General features: G+C 43.8%; 2 protein-coding genes across 2 annotated transcripts in view; one reads left to right on the forward strand and one right to left on the reverse strand.

Annotated features, from left to right (window-relative positions):
* Positions 1–258: 258 nt before the first annotated feature.
* The window catches only part of fkbp15b (FKBP prolyl isomerase family member 15b), a 70738-nt gene continuing 52464 nt past the window's right edge, over positions 259–18532 (reverse strand). Inside the window, exons 25-31 of the mRNA XM_083783559.1 lie at positions 18489–18532; positions 17089–17199; positions 15735–15842; positions 6762–7214; positions 5812–6527; positions 4731–4860; positions 259–2216 (exon numbers count right to left, since the gene is read on the reverse strand). The exon at positions 18489–18532 is cut by the window's right edge and continues 25 nt beyond it. Of these exons, the coding sequence (XP_083639685.1) occupies positions 2136–2216; positions 4731–4860; positions 5812–6527; positions 6762–7214; positions 15735–15842; positions 17089–17199; positions 18489–18532 (1643 nt within the window). The 3' untranslated portion in view covers positions 259–2135. The remainder of the gene's footprint in view (positions 2217–4730; positions 4861–5811; positions 6528–6761; positions 7215–15734; positions 15843–17088; positions 17200–18488) is intronic.
* On the forward strand, positions 8290–11540 carry LOC310872818 (uncharacterized protein). The gene is made up of 3 exons (XM_083784976.1): positions 8290–8433; positions 10058–10144; positions 11197–11540. The coding sequence occupies exons 1-3, from the start codon at positions 8317–8319 to the stop codon at positions 11350–11352; spliced, it is 360 nt and encodes a 119-aa protein (XP_083641102.1). The 5' UTR covers positions 8290–8316; the 3' UTR covers positions 11353–11540.

Here is an 18532-nt window from a genome sequence, read left to right on the forward strand (position 1 = left end):
GCTCCATTTGGTTGCCAACTCTTGGTCATTTAGCTGGGGACCACCAGGAACCCCCTCAAGCAGTGGTGATCCCTGCCCCGGACCACTGGTTGAAAACCACTTCAGTAACCTACAAAGAAAACAACCAGAACCTGGTGCTGTGAAATCTCTCTCACACACACACACACACACACACACACACACACACACACACACACACACGCACGTAACATTTCAGTTAGCAAAAAAAACAAGTGTAAAGGATTATTATGGGTTTGAAGCAGCAAGCTAACAGTTGGCTGAAGCCATTTATTTATTACAATACATTCTCAAACCAGACAGACAGACAACCGGGGAAACATACTGCATCCATTCGGATAAATAAACAATTTGCTACAGTATATAGTTTTAAAAATCTGCTATAGTAATAATTACAGACCTGGCATGGCCCAAAAGACCACCGAATGAAAGCTGCCATCCACAACTTCTTCTTTTTTTTTAAAGTGAATAATACATTATTTGAAACAATTTATTCATAACCAACACCACTACAGTGACTAATATAGTTGGTCCACAACCAGTAGGACCACTACTGTGACAAGATATTTAATGAATAATTTAATAATTTAATTTAATGAAACCGAAACGACTCGCCTTCCCCCAACGTGCTTTCCATTATAGCTCTGCGGTAAAGATTTGGGCACTTGCACACACAGCCACAAGACTCCTGGGATGGAATGCCAGGGTAGGTACTGTAGGACTAGGGTTGGGAAACTTTAGGATTTTAACCATTCTTTCCTTAACGGTTCTCTAACGATTCCAAATGGACCCTTACAGGACTGTAACTCAGAGTGAAATTAAAACGTTTGAGAACCACGTTAACAATTACGTTTTGTATGGTAATTGTATACGGGACATCAAGTCCACATACCAGAGCTCTTAAAAAAACAGTTCCAGAAACGGCTCCAAATACGATGGAACAGATTCCAGTTATTCAATCTGGGAACCGGGTTTGCAAAAGAAGCGGTTCCATGTCCCAACCAAGGTTAATTAAAAGAGAAGGAAGAGAAGGCCGTACGTACGGTGGACTCCATGTTGCTCCCTGGAAGGAAAGAAGCATTCGCAATGGGCTATATGCAGCCAACACTTCCACGTTCAGCTTCCTTGGTCTCAACTGCGCATGTTTCTTTCCTTCCAGGGAGCAACATGGAGTCCACCGTACGGTCTTCGCTTCCCGTCCTCTTTTAATGGTCCTTGGTCCCAACCCTAGGGTAGGACATGAACCACTTAAACCTTTTAGTCTTAGTGAAACGGATTGAGTTACTATAACACTCTGACTGCTTTTTCACACCAAATCTGTTGGCCAAACATTGCCGATCTGCCTCTTACTTTGGGGGGCTGGATGTTCCCTTCCAGAACAGGCATACTGTGGTTCTTCAAGTGGTTAAAAGTTATGGATCGCAGCTTTAAACAGTAACATTAAAATAGACAAGAGTTTCTTTCCAAATGAAACATTCATACTTTGGAAATGACAACTATACTTAAACAAAATGACAAGAGGGAAAATTAAAAACTAATCAAAAGGTTAGTAGGTAATAGTCTAGTGAAAAACAACATGTTTATAGTCTGGATGATGTACTTTGGGGACAGTGGTTCTCAAAGTGGATTCCAGGACTCTCTGGGTTCCTTTAGGGGGAGGGCTCCTAAATGTACCCTTATGAGTCTAACTCTGACAGTGTATGAAATCCAGAAGTGAACCATTGCTTTGGGAAATGGCCATTATAGAAAATAACTCTTCAAAATGGGCTTTAGTTCCATGGTGGAACACGGATGGGGCTGTCAGTCTAATCAGAATTCATAACGATGGAAGGCTAACACATCCTCCACTCCACACAGCTTTAGCAGTAGCTGTCCAAGCCAACATGTTCGTAAAACAGCGCATACTCACGGTTTCCACAACTCCCCCCCCCTCCCCCTCTGAGTCAAGTGCAGTTATAGGGAGCACCCACCCACCTCCCCCTATTCTTTTCACTGGATCAGGTAGGTATAGGTACTAGGGTGCCCGTTACGTCCTTAATACGGTCCTGCGTAATATAAGGGGGCGTCCCACAGAAACATTCATATTTAGATATTCCTTCATGCTTCCGGTTGGCTCGTCAACCGAGCCAGTCCAGATCGTCGTCTTCGTCGTCGTCCTCTCCGAACAGAGGGGCGGGAGGAGGACGCCCCTTCATGCTCTGTAAGCAAACACCACACACACACCTTACGGTTAACTAGCGGCAATGGTGATTAAATGCCAAGTCCAGTCATCAGATGGCACTGTTGCAGCAGCGATTAGCGACCTGTGGGGTATTTGCAAACTGGGCCACCCAGGTTAATTTGGCAAAAAACACCCCAAAGATTTTAATGGCAACATAACATAACCCATTAAAAGCATCTGTGCCATTTTAGATTTTAGCTATATTTATCCCATTTAGGAACGAGACCAGATTCTACAAAATGTCTTCTAAATTGTGTCATTTTTTCTGAAAAAAAAAAACCTGTTTCTATGTCAGTGATTCTCAAACTATTTCATGTCAAGGACCCCAAACATTATGTAATTGGCCGCTGACCATCCCCCCCCCCCCATCTGAAAATATGTTGTTCCAGGGAGCCCCAGAAGCTAAGATACGAGTTAAAAACGTTCACTGTGAAAGAATAATATATTCAAAGATTTGTGCCACATTTTCACGATTTTACAAAAATAGCAGTTCTATAATAATAATAAGCTCGTAGTGCAGCACACGGTATGAGCTTGTAGATCTGCTATTTTTCAATAGCTAGAAGGAAAATAAATCGCATGGATGCACCTGGGATGTATCCTCGGCGATGTATCCCACGGTCATCAGGGTTTCGGGTCTCGCGAACATCATACCCCTCATTCAGGTGACCCAGCAGGGGTGATCAAGTCCCGACTTACGTCCCAGTAGCTACCCTCGATCAGACCCACTAGGGAAAGACCAGGGCCACACAATCCGGTGGGACAACTCTGGAACTACTCTGCCGGGACTGGGAGGCACAATTCTGGCAAGTGGAGGGACTAGGCTCTGTGGGTCGACTCCTGTCCGGGCCCCTGCTACTGTACGTCTCACCAGGTCCAATCCTGCTCTCACCAGGAGTACAGCCTGTGCGTTGCACCAGACTCCCAGCACCAGGCACTTCATTCAGGAGTGGTGGATTCTTGAGCCGCAATGGTTCTGCAGGCCTCACCGAAGGTTTTTTAAAGTTTTAATGCTTGAAACACCAAAAGCGGTTCCCGTCCTGAATGGGTTATACATCTTTTCTGTTGGGTGGAAACCTCATATTTCCACCTGTAGCAAACACGCGTTTCAAGCTTCTAAATCTGCTACTTGTCATGCTTTTGTGTGATGCTGTACTCTGAACAAGTAGGGCAAAATATAGGGATAAGGGGACAGCAACGATAAATAGCAACATAAGTATTTCAGAAAACTTTTAGGATTTAGAAGGCTTTTGTAGAATCTGCCTCATGTCTTAATGGGTTAAATAATATAATAGGGATGTGATCGTGCATGCACATCCACTATAGCCACGGTGCTGGACAAACGGCAATACAGGAAGGAAAAAACAGCGTGTTGCTCAAAAAAATACAATTAGACATGTCACTTCTTTTCTTTAAAACGTTGGGGGGAAAAAAATGTGTTTTCATTGTGATACCAATAAGCACACTATGTTGGTTCCACTGATTAAAGCCAGGACACAGATCAAAGCCAGTTGGTAAAGCGCTGCTCTGCTGTGATCAACATTATCTACCCAGAAGTGACAATAGCTTCATGTTAAATCTAAATGCACACGTACAGCGCCCACTCAGCAAGGGAGCAATGACAAATTATACTGAAATAAACTCACTTTGATTTGCCAGTTAACCGTTAACCTTTTCTGCTAATAAATGATGTGAGGCAAACAAGTGATCATTACAGATAATCAATTAAAACAATGAGAGCAACGAGCAAATCTACAAATTAACACAAGACAACACTGACGTTATTAACACAGGGAGTTGGGGGGGGGGTGGGGGGAGCGGGGGTTAAAGCAGGTTGCTGAATTCTGTAGATCAGTGGTTCTCAAAGCCCCAGGGGGTCCTTGAGGGGGTTCCAGGGGGTCCTTGAGGGGGTTCCAGGGGGTCCCCGGCAAAACCAGTTAATATATAATAAATATCTGACGTTTAACCCATTAAGCTTCTAAATATGCCATTTAAAAATATATATATTTGTATAATATATATTTCTTTTTAGGGGAGTAATGGGACTGTAATTCCGGGGGTACAAATGGAACCATTGGTTCCAGTTGTACACTCTCAAAATGATTGTATACTTTAGGTTGTAGTCCTAGAGTGATAGAAAATGGTATCAAATGGTCTGTGGCCTAATGCGTGTCAAACTGGAGGTCCTTGACATTAACCCATTCTGACCGGGCTGGTGTCGGCATCATGTTATGCTTTAGCTATTGAAAAATAGCAGATCTACAAGCTCATATCGCGCCACCGAGTGGCGCGATACGAGCTTGTAGGTCTGCTATTTTTGAAGAATCGAAGAACGACGGACATTTTTAGAATCTGATCTCAGGTCAGAATGGGCTCGTCAGACCAGTGTGTGTCCAGCGGAAACCTCGTTATGAATCTGATCTCAGGTCAGAATGGGTTAAAAGGTTTGAGAACCACTGCGTGTAGAAGCCCTGTACAGAGCCTTCCTCACCAGCTCCTCCTCCTCATCCTCCTCAGCAGGTGGTGCCGGCGGGAGTTTGGTTGCAGCGCTGCTGCTGGTGGTGGTGGTGTTCGCGAAAAATGGCTCCTCTCCATTTTCCTTCCCTACCCCCTCAGTCAGACTGAGAGCATAGTATAACACAGGGAGGGTGAGTAGGTAGGTGTGTGTGTGTGGGGTGAGGAGGGGAGGGGAGGGGAGGGGATGGGGCCAAGGGAAGGAGATGAAACAAGGATGGAGATGATGGAGAGATGGAAATGAGCGAGACAGAGGTGGTGGTGAGGTTAAAAAGAGGAGAGAGAGACAGACAGAGGTGGTGGTGAGGTTAAAAAGAGGAGCGAGAGAGAGAGACAGAGGTGGTGGTGAGGTTAAAAAGAGGAGCGAGAGAGAGAGACCGACAGAGGTGGTGGTGAGGTTAAAAAGAGGAGAGAGAGACAGACAGAGGTGGTGGTGAGGTTAAAAAGAGGAGAGAGAGACAGACAGAGGTGGTGGTGAGGTTAAAAAGAGGAGAGAGAGACAGACAGAGGTGGTGGTGAGGTTAAAAAGAGGAGCGAGAGAGAGAGACAGAGGTGGTGGTGAGGTTAAAAAGAGGAGCGAGAGAGAGAGACCGACAGAGGTGGTGGTGAGGTTAAAAAGAGGAGTGTGTGTTAAGAAGGTTAGGGAGTAAAGAGAAGGACAGAAAGGTGGCGAGGAACAGAGAACAGAAAGAGAACCAAACCAATGAACTGAAAGAAGAGAACAAAAAAAAAACAACACGACAGGAAATGAAACGCATGATTTCAAGACAATTTGGATGAGCAGTGAATTTAAGCGGGATTTCATGCAATTATTATTAGGAAGTGATGAACAGACTTAAAAACATTGGGCATCACACACTTAAAACTGTTGTAGACTTCATCAACTGGACCGCTGTACTTAAGACAGACGTGTTCAGTCAACTGGACCGCTGTACTTAAGACAGACGTGTTCAGTCAACTGGACCGCTGTACTTAAGACAGACGTGTTCAGTCAAGTCAAAAACGGCAATTTTTGGCTCCCCCCAGAATATGGTTGCTGGGGGCCGTGCCGGACTCACCTTGTGACCTTGTCTGTGCTCCTCTCCTGCAGTGGACTGGGCGGAGGCGGAGGCTGGGTCGGGGGCCCGGCTGTGATGACGTGCTCCCCCCCTAGAGGGCCTTTCACATCCACCCTCTGCTCCCCTAGAGGGCCTTTCACATCCACCCTCTGCTCCCCTAGAGGGCCTTTCACATCCACCCTCTGCTCCCCTAGAGGGCCTTTCACCTCCACCCTCTGCCCCCCTAGAGGGCCTTTCACATCCACCCTCTGCTCCCCTAGAGGGCCTTTCACCTCCACCCTCTGCCCCCCTAGAGGGCCTTTCACATCCACCCTCTGCCCCCCTAGAGGGCCTTTCACATCCACCCTCTGCTCCCCTAGAGGGCCTTTCACATCCACCCTCTGCTCCCCTAGAGGGCCTTTCACATCGACCCTCTGCCCCCCTAGAGGGCCTTTCACATCGACCCTCTGCCCCCCTAGAGGGCCTTTCACATCCACCCTCTGCCCCCCTAGAGGGCCTTTCACATCCACCCTCTGCTCCCCTAGAGGGCCTTTCACCTCCACCCCGTGGCCTTTGTGGACTCCGGCGGGTTCAGCGTCGGACTCCGTCTCGGAGGGCATGGTGCCCCCCTCCTCCTCCTCGGCGGGCCTTCTGTCGTCAGCAGACGCCGCCGAAGAAAGATCAGCGTTGTGGTTTTTTTGCGGGTGGGAAGGTAGTTCCGCCGCAGAAGGCACTTCCTGTTAGGGGTGCAAAAGTTAATTGTACTTATTGATTAAAACGGATTATGAAAAATAAAGCGGAAACAAGCTCGAAACAGGCCGCAATGGGAGACGACGTGAGCTTGTAGTTTGCCAATTTTTGTGCGACAGTATTGTACAACCAAGTATAAACATAAGTATGCAAGTGGTTAATCAGACGATTGAAATTTCTTTTAAATGAATTGCTAAGAAAGTGATCGATTCGAGCCCTACTTCCTGTACCTGGCCGCCGGTTGCCTCCTCCTCCTCCTCCTCCTCCTCCTCCACCGTCTCTGCCGCCGAGCATGCTGGGGGATGATGGGTGACCTCTGTGCCCTCCGATTGGCTCTGCATCTCACACTCTGTCTCCTCCACTGCTACTACTTCCTCCTCCGCAGCGTCGGCGCTGCTGGGTCGAGCCTCTGCCTCTGCCCAGGCCTCTCTGGGCTGACCGGACGCTTCCTCTGCCTCTGCCCAGGCCTCTCTGGGCTGACCGGACGCTTCCTCCGATTCCTCTTCCTTCTTGCCGTTCACGTGCAGCAGTGCGTTCCCCGGAGCCCTCTCCGCACTGTGGTGGTTCGCCACACTATCGTCCTCTTCCTCCTCCTCCTCCTCGTCTTCTTCGTTGGTGCTCTGTCGCGAGGAGCGTTGCTCTGTGCTGCCGCTCAGGAGCTGTAGAGTTACGTTCTGTGAAAGAGTCAAATGGATCTCATCGACGTTTGTTTAGTGTAAGATTGATGCTTTCAAATTCCACTTTTAAAACACTTAACCCATTTAGGCCTGACATCGAAATAAAAAAAAAAAGTCTTCTAAATCATGACCGTTTAATGAAATACCTATGTTTCTATATCAGTGGTGCTCAATATTTCATGTCAAGGACCCCAAAAAATATATGTGATTGGCCGCCGACCCCCATCTGAAAATATGTTGTTCCAGGAACCTCTCAGAAGCGAAGATTTGAGTTAAAAACGTTCATTCTGAAAGAATATATATTCAAAGATTTCAAAAATAGCAGATCTACAAGCTCGTAGATATGAGCTTGTAGATCTGCTATTTTTGAAGTATGTAGTTTTTGACAAATATTCACCTATTTATTTATTTTGCCAAATGTTCACCTACTATGAAATTCCCAGAATAGAGGTGCTAGGGTTAAATTACTTAACTATTCATGTTTTGCCCAGTTGCCCAGTTCCATTTTTCTAATTGTAGATTCTGGTGATTTTGCGTGCCAAATTCGCATAGTAATCTTAATGCTATTTAGAAACATGTAGTAAGTTCCCTTGCAAAGAACAACAATTTATTATGAAGGGAGGTTTCCGATATACAGCTAAATATTGTATGCATGTCTTCAGGTAAAGGCATCTTTTAACTTAAATGGTACCAATGATCACCCGCACAGCATCTCTTATAATTAGCCTTCATTGGTAACACATGTGAAGGAAGCAAGGAAAAGGCCCAATTCCTTTCAAACATGGCTGCTATGTATGGAGCCTATTGACATCAAGCCGGCTGACCTTGGAGGTACATCTAATCTTTTATGTTTTGCATCCTGAATGACCCCCAATAAACGCCTTATGTTGGTATAGGAGTGACGCCCTTGCACAAATCCTGTTTGATCAGGCCAAAAGTCACATCCTGAATGAATGTCCTTGTTGACATTTGAGACTAAAACCTGTTTGTCCAAAACTGTGCCAGGCAGCCACTGTTTGTCACCACAACAGCCACGTAAACTCAGTCACTGTCACTGTCACCACAACACAGGCACAAGATTCACCTTGGGATTCAGACCATGATGGAGGGGAGCGCCCCAAATCAACCCATCGACTGCTGCTACAACATGGACGCTAGCAATCCAACAGACCCTAACGTAAACCAGAAGGCCGACATGGTTAACTCCAAAGATGAGGTACGTTCATTTTGACGAAATGGAAAAAAGGAGGAGGCTCCTGCATTTAAACATCGGCTAAATTAAATGACTAGTACGCTTCATCTTGAGAGCAATCCCATCGGCAAATAGAGAATAAAGTACTCCTTGGAAAAACAAAGAGGACAATTTGATAGGTGTCACTGAGCAGTATGGGTGGGAGGGATTGTGGGTTTTCTTTTTGTCTGTTTTTGAGGGGTAGCCCCTCCTATATACAGCTTTTGTGAAAGGCTACTTTACATCATCTTGTCCATATTTGCCATCGACAATGAAAGGAGTAATTAGGTCAAATGTCCGCAACACATTAAATGCCATTGACGATGAAGGGAAAATGTACATCATCTTGTCCCCACACCCACACGTCTCATATTTGCCATTGACAATGAAAGGAGAAATTTGGTAAAATGGCCGACAAATATGACGTACATTTTTTCTTTCCTTTCTTTTTCATAAAAGGAAAAATCTATGTATACTGTACCAATTTTATAATAATTTTATAATGATAATGCATTTTACTTATATAGCACTTTTCCAAACACAGTTACAAAGTGCTTTAATAACAAAACATACATAAATCAACACAAGGAAATCAAAGGGTAAGCAAAAACAATAAACAGAAAATAACCTTAAAACAAAAAGGCAGAAGCCGCAAAGATAACGCTTTAACATAGAGATATGTTTGTAGAGGCGATTTGAACGAAGACACTGATTTTGCAAGCCTCAGCTCCTTAGGTAGGGCATTCCACAGCATGGGTGCCCGGACTGCACCCGCCCGATCGCCCCGTAAGAAACCAGGCGAGAGACGGGTGGCCTTTCACCAGGGCCTTTTCCGTGGATCTAAGGCAGCGCTCTGGTTCGTAGGGGGGCAGCAAGGCTGCTCGGGCAGCAACACCCTTTAGGTGTTTTAAGCATTCTGTTCTACTTTAGCTATGAGCTTGTAGGTCTGCTATTTTTTTTTAAACCGTGAAAATATTCTTTCAAAGCGAACATTTTTAACTAAAAGCCTTGCTTCTGTGGGGTCACTGGAACAACATATTTTCAGATGGGGGTCGGCAGCCTAGTACATTTTAGGCGGTCCTTGACATGAAAATGTTTCAGAACAGAATTTAGAAGAACCCTTTAAAAAAAAAAATCGGCCTCAGGTCTAAATGGGTTAATGTAGCTGGGAGCCAATCCCTGCCGGGCTTTAAAAGTTATCAATAACATTTTAAAATCTATTCTAAAGCTAAAAGGTAACCAATGGAGTGCAGCTAGGATGGGTGTGATGTGATCTCGTTTCTTAGTGTTAGTTAGTCTTGCCAGAGTATATAATATATATATATATATATATATATATATATATAGGCTATTATAGAAGTCTAAACGAGATGAAATGAAAGCGTGAATGACCTTTTCAAGGCTATATTCCGAAGCTGATAATTTATAACTTGTTCTTAATAAAAACGTATTTGACAAAGATGAGGTACGTGGTCAGTTTAATCAATTATAGCCAGGGTTGCCGGGAAAACAGGACCACAAGCGTGCCTTTTTGGACACTTTTATCACAATGTTCTGACTTTTACCCTGTTGGACTTATGTCATAATAATAAACTCTTTCCCACTCCAGGAAGCAAGGATTGCTAGTGCGGGAATAATTGACGGTCGGACTGATAAGTTGGACATCTTTAACTCTTGGCTAACTCAGAACAAACAGGTATACCCACACTCTCTTGGGTTGTGTAGTTCAGTGGTTCCCAAACTATTTCAAGGACCCCCAAATTGTGAGGCATTTGTACAGTACTTTACCATAGTATTTTAAATGTCCAATATTGTTTTATTATAGTTTTTATTATAGTCCACATGCCAGAATAGTATCTCTCAGTCCCGGCATAGTAGTTCCGGAGTGGTTCCAACGGATTGTGTGGCCCTGGTCTTTCCCTAGTGGGTCTGATCGAGGGTAGCTACTGGGACGTAAGTCGGGACTTGATCACCCCGACTGGGTCACCTGAATGAGGGGTATGATGTTCGCGAGACCCCAAACCCTGATGACCTTGGGATACATCACTGAGGATACGTCCCAGTTGCATCCATGCGATGTATTTTCGTTCACTACATCTCAGATCAAAATATTGTACTTTTGTTCCACTACATTTATTTGAAAATAAATACATTTTAGTTAATATAGTTACTTTGTAGATTTTGATTATCATTACAAAACATATAACTACTTCAGCCCTAAGTACATTTAGGCCATTTGTAAATCTACTGTACAAGCTTACAGTTATACCATTACTTTTGTACTTTTACTCAAGTACATTAATGTCTGTTACAAGTAAAAGTATAAAAGTACCGGACTTTTACTTTCTATGTTGCAGTATTGATACATTTACTTAAGTAACGTTCTGGTAGGCTGGACAACAATACATGTACTCTATTTATGGTGGTACACTTCCAGTTCTTTACCAGGCTTGGTACATAAATGAATAAAGTAAATTAATTAACCCATTTTGGGCGGGAACCCCTTTTGGTGTTTTAAACAATGTTATAATTTAGCTATTGAAAAATAGCAGATCTACAAGCTCATAGCGCGCCGCCGAGTGGCACGCTACGAGCTTGTAGGTCTGCTATTTTTGAAAAATCGTGAAAATATTTATTTCATAAAACTGGAGATTTTTTTTTTTATTTTGAGGTCAGGGCAAAATGAAGTCAGGGTGTAACAGTTATAATAGGGGTGTTTATATTTCTTGTTGTGTTTTCTGTGTCCAGGGAGCGGCACAGTTCAAAGTGTTCCTGCTGTTTGCGGCGCTGTTCTTCCTGTGGATGCTCTACCTCTCGTACAGCAAGGAGACAGAAAACAGGAGCCTTTTGGAACTTCTCGTCCCGCTCGTCTACAAGATAAACATCCATTGGCGAGATGTATAAATGAAGCACTGCAAAAGCACAGCATTAAAAAATAAAAAATAAAAAAAATAATGTGAGATATACCTTGCCTTATAGCAGTGGTTTTCAACCTTTTTCATGTCAAGGTCCATTATTTATTCAGCATTTGAGGCACGGACCACCATTTGAGAATATTGGAAGGGGATCACTATAAAATTGAAGCCGATTTCTTTATTATTTATTTGACAGGGACAAAGCTCATTAAACAACATGTCAGTTTTCACCTCAATGTAAATGGGCCAGCGTTAGCCAAAGCTACATTTCATTTGTAGTCCCTGTATGGGTAGTTTCTCCCGATTGGCTGAAAGTTGGCCCCACAGACACATAACAGACACTATAGGAGTGGATCTCAATTAATGTCTACACAATATGAGAATGTAGAAGAATTGTTATTTTGATTAACGTTTGCCTGCTGTTATCTCGCCTAATGGTTTGATTCCTGATGAAGTCCCGGAGGGGTCGAAACGTTGATTCCTTACCATGTATTAACACCTTAATTGCCCGGGGTTATTTAATCCATTCAATTATAGTCCATTTATAGCAACGGAGCACTTTTACCGACGGACCGAATGTTGTTCTGGATGTGGCTGTAGCAGCTAGATGTAGGATGTTGTTCCGGATGTGGCTGTAGCAGCTAGATGTAGGATGTTGTTCCGGATGTGGCTGTAGCAGCTAGATGTAGGATGTTGTTAGGGATGTGGCTGTAGCAGCTAGATGTAGGATGTTGTTCCGGATGTGGCTGTAGCAGCTAGATGTAGGATGTTGTTCCGGATGTGGCTGTAGCAGCTAGATGTAGGATGTTGTTCCGGATGTGTCTGTAGCAGCTAGATGTAGGATGTTGTTCCCGATGTGGCTGTAGCAGCTAGATGTAGGATGTTGTTCCCGATGTGGCTGTAGCAGCTAGATGTAGGATGTTGTTAGGGATGTGGCTGTAGCAGCTAGATGTAGGATGTTGTTCCGGATGTGGCTGTAGCAGCTAGATGTAGGATGTTGTTCCGGATGTGGCTGTAGCAGCTAGATGTAGGATGTTGTTCCGGATGTGGCTGTAGCAGCTAGATGTAGGATGTTGTTCCGGATGTGGCTGTAGCAGCTAGATGTAGGATGTTGTTCCGGATGTGGCTGTAGCAGCTAGATGTAGCCAAATCACTCTCGATGCGATCGACAACGGGAGGTAAGAATAAATCTATCGCGACTAGCGACTGGACAGCGGAGGGCTATCTAAACACAGGATCTTTTTTTATAATGAATATCTTAATTATTTAAAAAATGAAATTAGATGTGCGTGCTTCCCGTTTGGATGTTCTCTCATCTCTCCTAATGGTACCAAAATCAAGTTTTGCTAAACTTAGCTAAATCTCATGGTGGTCTGTGGCTCAAAAGCGGAATAAATAATGGTCCTTGATATTAAAAGGGTTGAAAATCACTGCTCTATTTAGTCCGGCAGCCGACAGGCTTCTATGTTTAAAGTGGGAAATTTGGTATAGTCTTTTTGATTGGCCTAAAATATTGTCTATATACTGTACATACATTCATGAATCATGCTGACTGGCTGTTGGTATTGGTCAACATTTTTATAGGGGTTTCTTGTGACCCTACCATTAACATCCTATAGCTTATAAGGTTAACCCATTCTGACCGGGCACCCATTTTGGTGTCGCCATCATGTTATGCTTTAGCTATTTAAAAATAGCAGATCTACAAGCTCGTATCGCGCCACCGAGTGGCGCGATACGAGCTTGTAGGTCTGCTATTTTTGAAAAATCGAAGAGCGACATGACATTTTTAGAATCTGATCTCAGGTCAGAATGGGTTCATCAGACCAGTGTGTGTCCGGCGGAAACCTCGTATGAATCTGATCTCAGGTCAGAATGGGTTAATATGTGACCCTACCATTAACATCCTATAGCCTATAAGGTTAATATGTGACCCTACCATTAACATCCTATAGCCTATAAGGTTAATATGTGACCCTACCATTAACATCCTATAGCCTATAAGGTTAATATGTGACCCTACCATTAACATCCTATAAGGTTAATATGTGACCCTACCATTAACATCCTATAGCCTATAAGGTTAATATGTGACCCTACCATTAACATCCTATAGCCTATAAGGTTAATATGTGACCCTACCATTAACATCCTATAGCCTATAAGGTTAATATGTGACCCTACCATTAAGATCCTATAGCCTATAAGGTTAATATGTGACCCTACCATTAACATCCTATAAGGTTAATATGTGACCCTACCATTAACATCCTATGGCAGGCAAACATGTCATGATTCTGAGTGACTATATACCAAATTCCCCACCTATCCACCTCGACTGCCAGACTAATAGCAATGATTATCAAAATAGTGCTTTTATAACCTTTTAAAATAAAAATAATTCTGAGGGCTGCCCCATTGCAACTGCGGTTTTGGGTATTACAGCTACTGCATTCACCCCTGAAATGCACAACGACATGCTTTGTACTTGAATTCCCCTCAACAATAATTCATTAGCCAATAATTAATTAGCCATTGTAATTTGGACCATTGTTGGTCTATTGAATATATTTGAAACGATACAAATTGGCAACATCAAATCTGCCTGGCTGTATGATATCAATATTATACCTGAGTGAACGTAATACCGAATTCTGTCTTGTTTGTCTGCACAATGACTGGCTTAAGGTTGATGACAAGAGTAAAGCAACTTGCAATGGGCCTGGTCTACAAGATTCGCTACAACACAACACCACTGAAATACCAATGTACCTGTGAAAATACTTCCTTAATGAAACGAAGTCCACCATCACAACACCAGAGGGAGTTCAACAAACTACAGTCAAGCCAGATTCATAATATAAACCCCAAATTCACGTCAACGTCAGGATTCGACAATCGACACAGGGAAAATGCACATCAATCAATGGCAGTAAACGTATTCTTAACACATTCAGACCGTAAGACGTGTACAAACGCCATATCTAATCCAACCGATGGATCCAGTGGACATGTACACTGTACACGTTATAGCGCTTTTTAAATTGATATCAAACTAAAATAAAACTCCATGCGCGCTGCCGTTCACTTCCTCGTTTACGGCTCAGAAAAGATCTCCTAATCTAGGGAGCTCTCCATGGTTTTGACCAGATGGGGCATACTTCAGTCTTCATTTCTCACTTCAACATGCCTCTCGTTTAAAATAGTAACGCTTCTGGGGGGAGGGAGGCGTAAAAAGCTCAATAACTTGTATGCTATTTTTGACTCATAATTATGTCACTTGAAAAAAGAATAAAGAAACTTTGATCCAAAAAAATGTAAGCAAGCAACATTATGCCTCTCGGGTTTTGGGGGGGAACGGAAGGCAGGGCTTTTCAGAGTCAAATCTCCCATATCTTCTGGCACTCTAGCGCCTTTATTTTGAAGGAAATCCCGGCACTCATCATTGTGTTAACCCATTCTGAACGGGCACCCATTTTGGTGTCAGCATCATGTTATGCTTTAGCTATTGAAAAATAGCAGATCTACAAGCTCATATCGCGCCACCGAGTGGCGCGATACGAGCTTGTAGGTCTGCTATTTTTGAAAAATCGAAGAGCGACTGACATTTTCAGAATCTGATCTCAGGTCAGAATGGGTTCATCAGACCAGTGTGTGTCCGGCGGAAACCTCGTATGAATCTGATCTCAGGTCAGAATGGGTTAATGGTACCAATGATCACCCTCAGCACAGCCTCTCTTACCTTAATGGTACCAATGATGACCCTCAGCACAGCCTCTCTTACCTTAATGGTACCAACGATGAGCCTCAGCACAGCCTCTCTTACCTTAATGGTACCAATGATCACCCTCAGCACAGCCTCTCTTACCTTAATGGTACCAATGATGACCCTCAGCACAGCCTCTCTTACCTTAATGGTACCAACGATCACCCTCAGCACAGCCTCTCTTACCTTAATGGTACCAACGATGACCCTCAGCACAGCCTCTCTTACCTTAACCCATTCTGACCTGAGATCAGATTCATACGAGGTTTCCGCCGGACACACACTGGTCTGATGAACCCATTCTGACCTGAGATCAGATTCTAAAAATGTCAGTCGCTCTTCGATTTTTCAAAAATAGCAGACCTACAAGCTCGTATCGCGCCACTCGGTGGCGCGATACGAGCTTGTAGATCTGCTATTTTTCAATAGCTAAAGCATGACATGATGCTGACACCAAAATGGGTGCCCGGTCAGAATGGGTTAATGGTACCAACGATCACCCTCAGCACAGCCTCTCTTACCTTAATGGTACCAACGATGAGCCCCAGCACAGCCTCTCTTACCTTAATGGTACCAACGATGAGCCCCAGCACAGCCTCTCTTACCTTAATGGTACCAACGATGAGCCCCAGCACAGCCTGGCCCGTGTACGTGTCGCTGAGATCAAACTCTCCGCGTAGAGAATGGAACACGCCGTTCATCACACGCTTCACCTGGGGAGGGAGGGAGGGAGGGGGAGAGAGTTCAGAGTAGAGCTTAGTACAGTCAGTGGTTCTCAAAGTGAGGTCTCTAGGGACCCTCAGGGTTACAAATGGACCCTTACATGTCTAACTGAATTAGCCGTTCCCTAACGGCGAGGCTCCACCGGGCGCGTTGCGTCTCCGTCTTGTCTAGCATTATAATCATGAACTTGAGTTGGCCTTAAAATATTATTTGAAAGGTGTAGGAAGCATCATTGGAAGGTAAAGATGTAGGAAGGTAAAGGTGTAGGAAGGTAAAGGTGTAGGAAGGTAAAGGTGTAGGAAGGTAAAGGTGTAGGAAGGTAAAGGTGTAGGAAGGTAAAGGTGTAGGAAGGTAAAGGTGTAGGAAGGTAAAGGTGTAGGAAGGTAAAGGTGTAGGAAGGTAAAGGTGTAGGAAGGTAAAGGTGTAGGAAGCATCATTGGAAGGTAAAGGTGTAGGAAGCATCATTGGAAGGTAAAGGTGTAGGAAGGTAAAGGTGTAGGAAGGTAAAGGTGTAGGAAGGTAAAGGTGTAGGAAGCATCATTGGAAGGTAAAGGTGTAGGAAGCATCATTGGAAGGTAAAGGTGTAGGAAGCATCATTGGAAGGTAAAGGTGTAGGAAGCATCATTGGAAGGTAAAGGTGTAGGAAGGTAAAGGTGTAGGAAGGTAAAGGTGTAGGAAGGTAAAGGTGTAGGAAGGTAAAGGTGTAGGAAGGTAAAGGTGTAGGAAGGTAAAGGTGTAGGAAGGTAAAGGTGTAGGAAGGTAAAGGTGTAGGAAGCATCATTAGAAGGTAAAGGTGTAGGAAGGTAAAGGTGTAGGAAGGTAAAGGTGTAGGAAGTTAAAGGTGTAGGAAGGTAAAGGTGTAGGAAGGTAAAGGTGTAGGAAGCATCATTGGAAGGTAAGTGCATTTATAGATGAAAGAACAAGACTGTACTATGATCTACAAGCTCACGTGTCGCGACGTGTAAAAACCGAGTGTAAAATTACTTATAGTGAATCTCTTGTCCACTAGTCCCTTCCTAAGATTTTAGTCTAGTCTAGTCTATTTGTTGATGAAATTGTCAGTATATTTAGCCTTAGTTTTAGTCACCAGAGCATAATTTTCATGTAGTTTCCATTTAGTTTTCATCAGTGGAAAAAAGGTAGTCGACGAACATTTTTCGTCTTAAGTTTCAGTCGACAAAAACAACACTGGTTACGGTAATTGCAATTATTTGTGTGACAATGAATGTGTCTCACCTCATTGGCCGTGTCTCCGTGACTCTGATCTGCCAGTTGTTTCTCCACTTCAGCCACTCTGGCATCCAGCTTGTCCTTAACGGAGGCAGACTGCCTCTCCAGAGCCACGTACTGACAAAACAAACAACATTAGGAGTGCATTCCTTCCTCACTCATAATGCACATTATCCCACCGTCGTCACAGTGACCCCTTTTCCACCGGTTGGTTCCCAATGGGAACCGGTTCAGTTCTTTTTGGTTTTTAGTCCATGAGCCAGAGCTCCAAAACTGGTGGGCAAACTATACCCTATATTAAATTGTTTATAGGATCAATACAAGTAAATTAATACACGCCAACCCTTCCACAGTAGTAGCTTTTTCATATTTTCGATTATTTTGCATATTTTCCTACATAATGCCTTATTTGCATATTTAAAAATGTAAACTTTGTAATACAATAAATCATTGTCTTCATGTAAGTACTCAATTGTGGAAGTTTCATGGTGATAACAATCTAATATAGGTATGGTTTTGCTCCACTCAATTCATAATTAACGTTTCAATGTTGGAGCTCTGGCTCATGGACTAAAAACCAAAAAGAACTGAACCGGTTCCCATTGGGAACCAACCGGTGGAAAAGGGGCCAGTGTGTGTGTGTGCGTGCGTGTTGTGTGTGTGTGCGTGTGTTTGTAAATTAACACAATGTTGTCAAAGGTGGACATAGGAGGGGGTAAGTGCCCCCCGAGGGGGGTTGAGAACCCCTGTCCTATGGTACCAACATGGACACAGCACGGAATTGTGGGCAACATCTTATCCAACGACAACAAAGAGACATCTTGTCATTTTTAAGTTTTCTTTGATCCGAGGCTAAATCTGATCAAATGGTGGTCCGCGGCTCAAATGCCAAATAAATAACTGGCCCTATGCAGTGCTGTGCATAAATAATTGGCCCTATGCAGTGCTGTGCATAAATAACTGGCCCTATGCAGTGCTGTGCATAAATAACTGGCCCTATGCAGTGCTGTGCATAAATAACTGGCCCTATGCAGTGCTGTGCATAAATAATTGGCCCTATGCAGTGCTGTGCATAAATAATTGGCCCTATGCAGTGCTGTGCATAAATAATTGGCCCTATGCAGTGCTGTGCATAAATAACTGGCCCTATGCAGTGCTGTGCATAAATAACTGGCCCTATGCAGTGCTGTGCATAAATAATTGGCCCTATGCAGTGCTGTGCATAAATAATTGGCCCTATGCAGTGCTGTGCATAAATAACTGGCCCTATGCAGTGCTGTGCATAAATAACTGGCCCTATGCAGTGCTGTGCATAAATAACTGGCCCTACGCAGTGCTGTGCATAAATAACTGGTCCTATGCAGTGCTGTGCATAAATAATTGGCCCTATGCAGTGCTGTGCATACCTCTTCCTTCAGGGCCTGCAGCTCCTCTTGTTGTTCCTCTGCGT

This window comes from Protomyctophum parallelum (assembly GCF_964188405.1).
Source record: "Protomyctophum parallelum genome assembly, chromosome: 15".
In the NCBI taxonomy this organism is placed as follows: domain Eukaryota; kingdom Metazoa; phylum Chordata; class Actinopteri; order Myctophiformes; family Myctophidae; genus Protomyctophum; species Protomyctophum parallelum.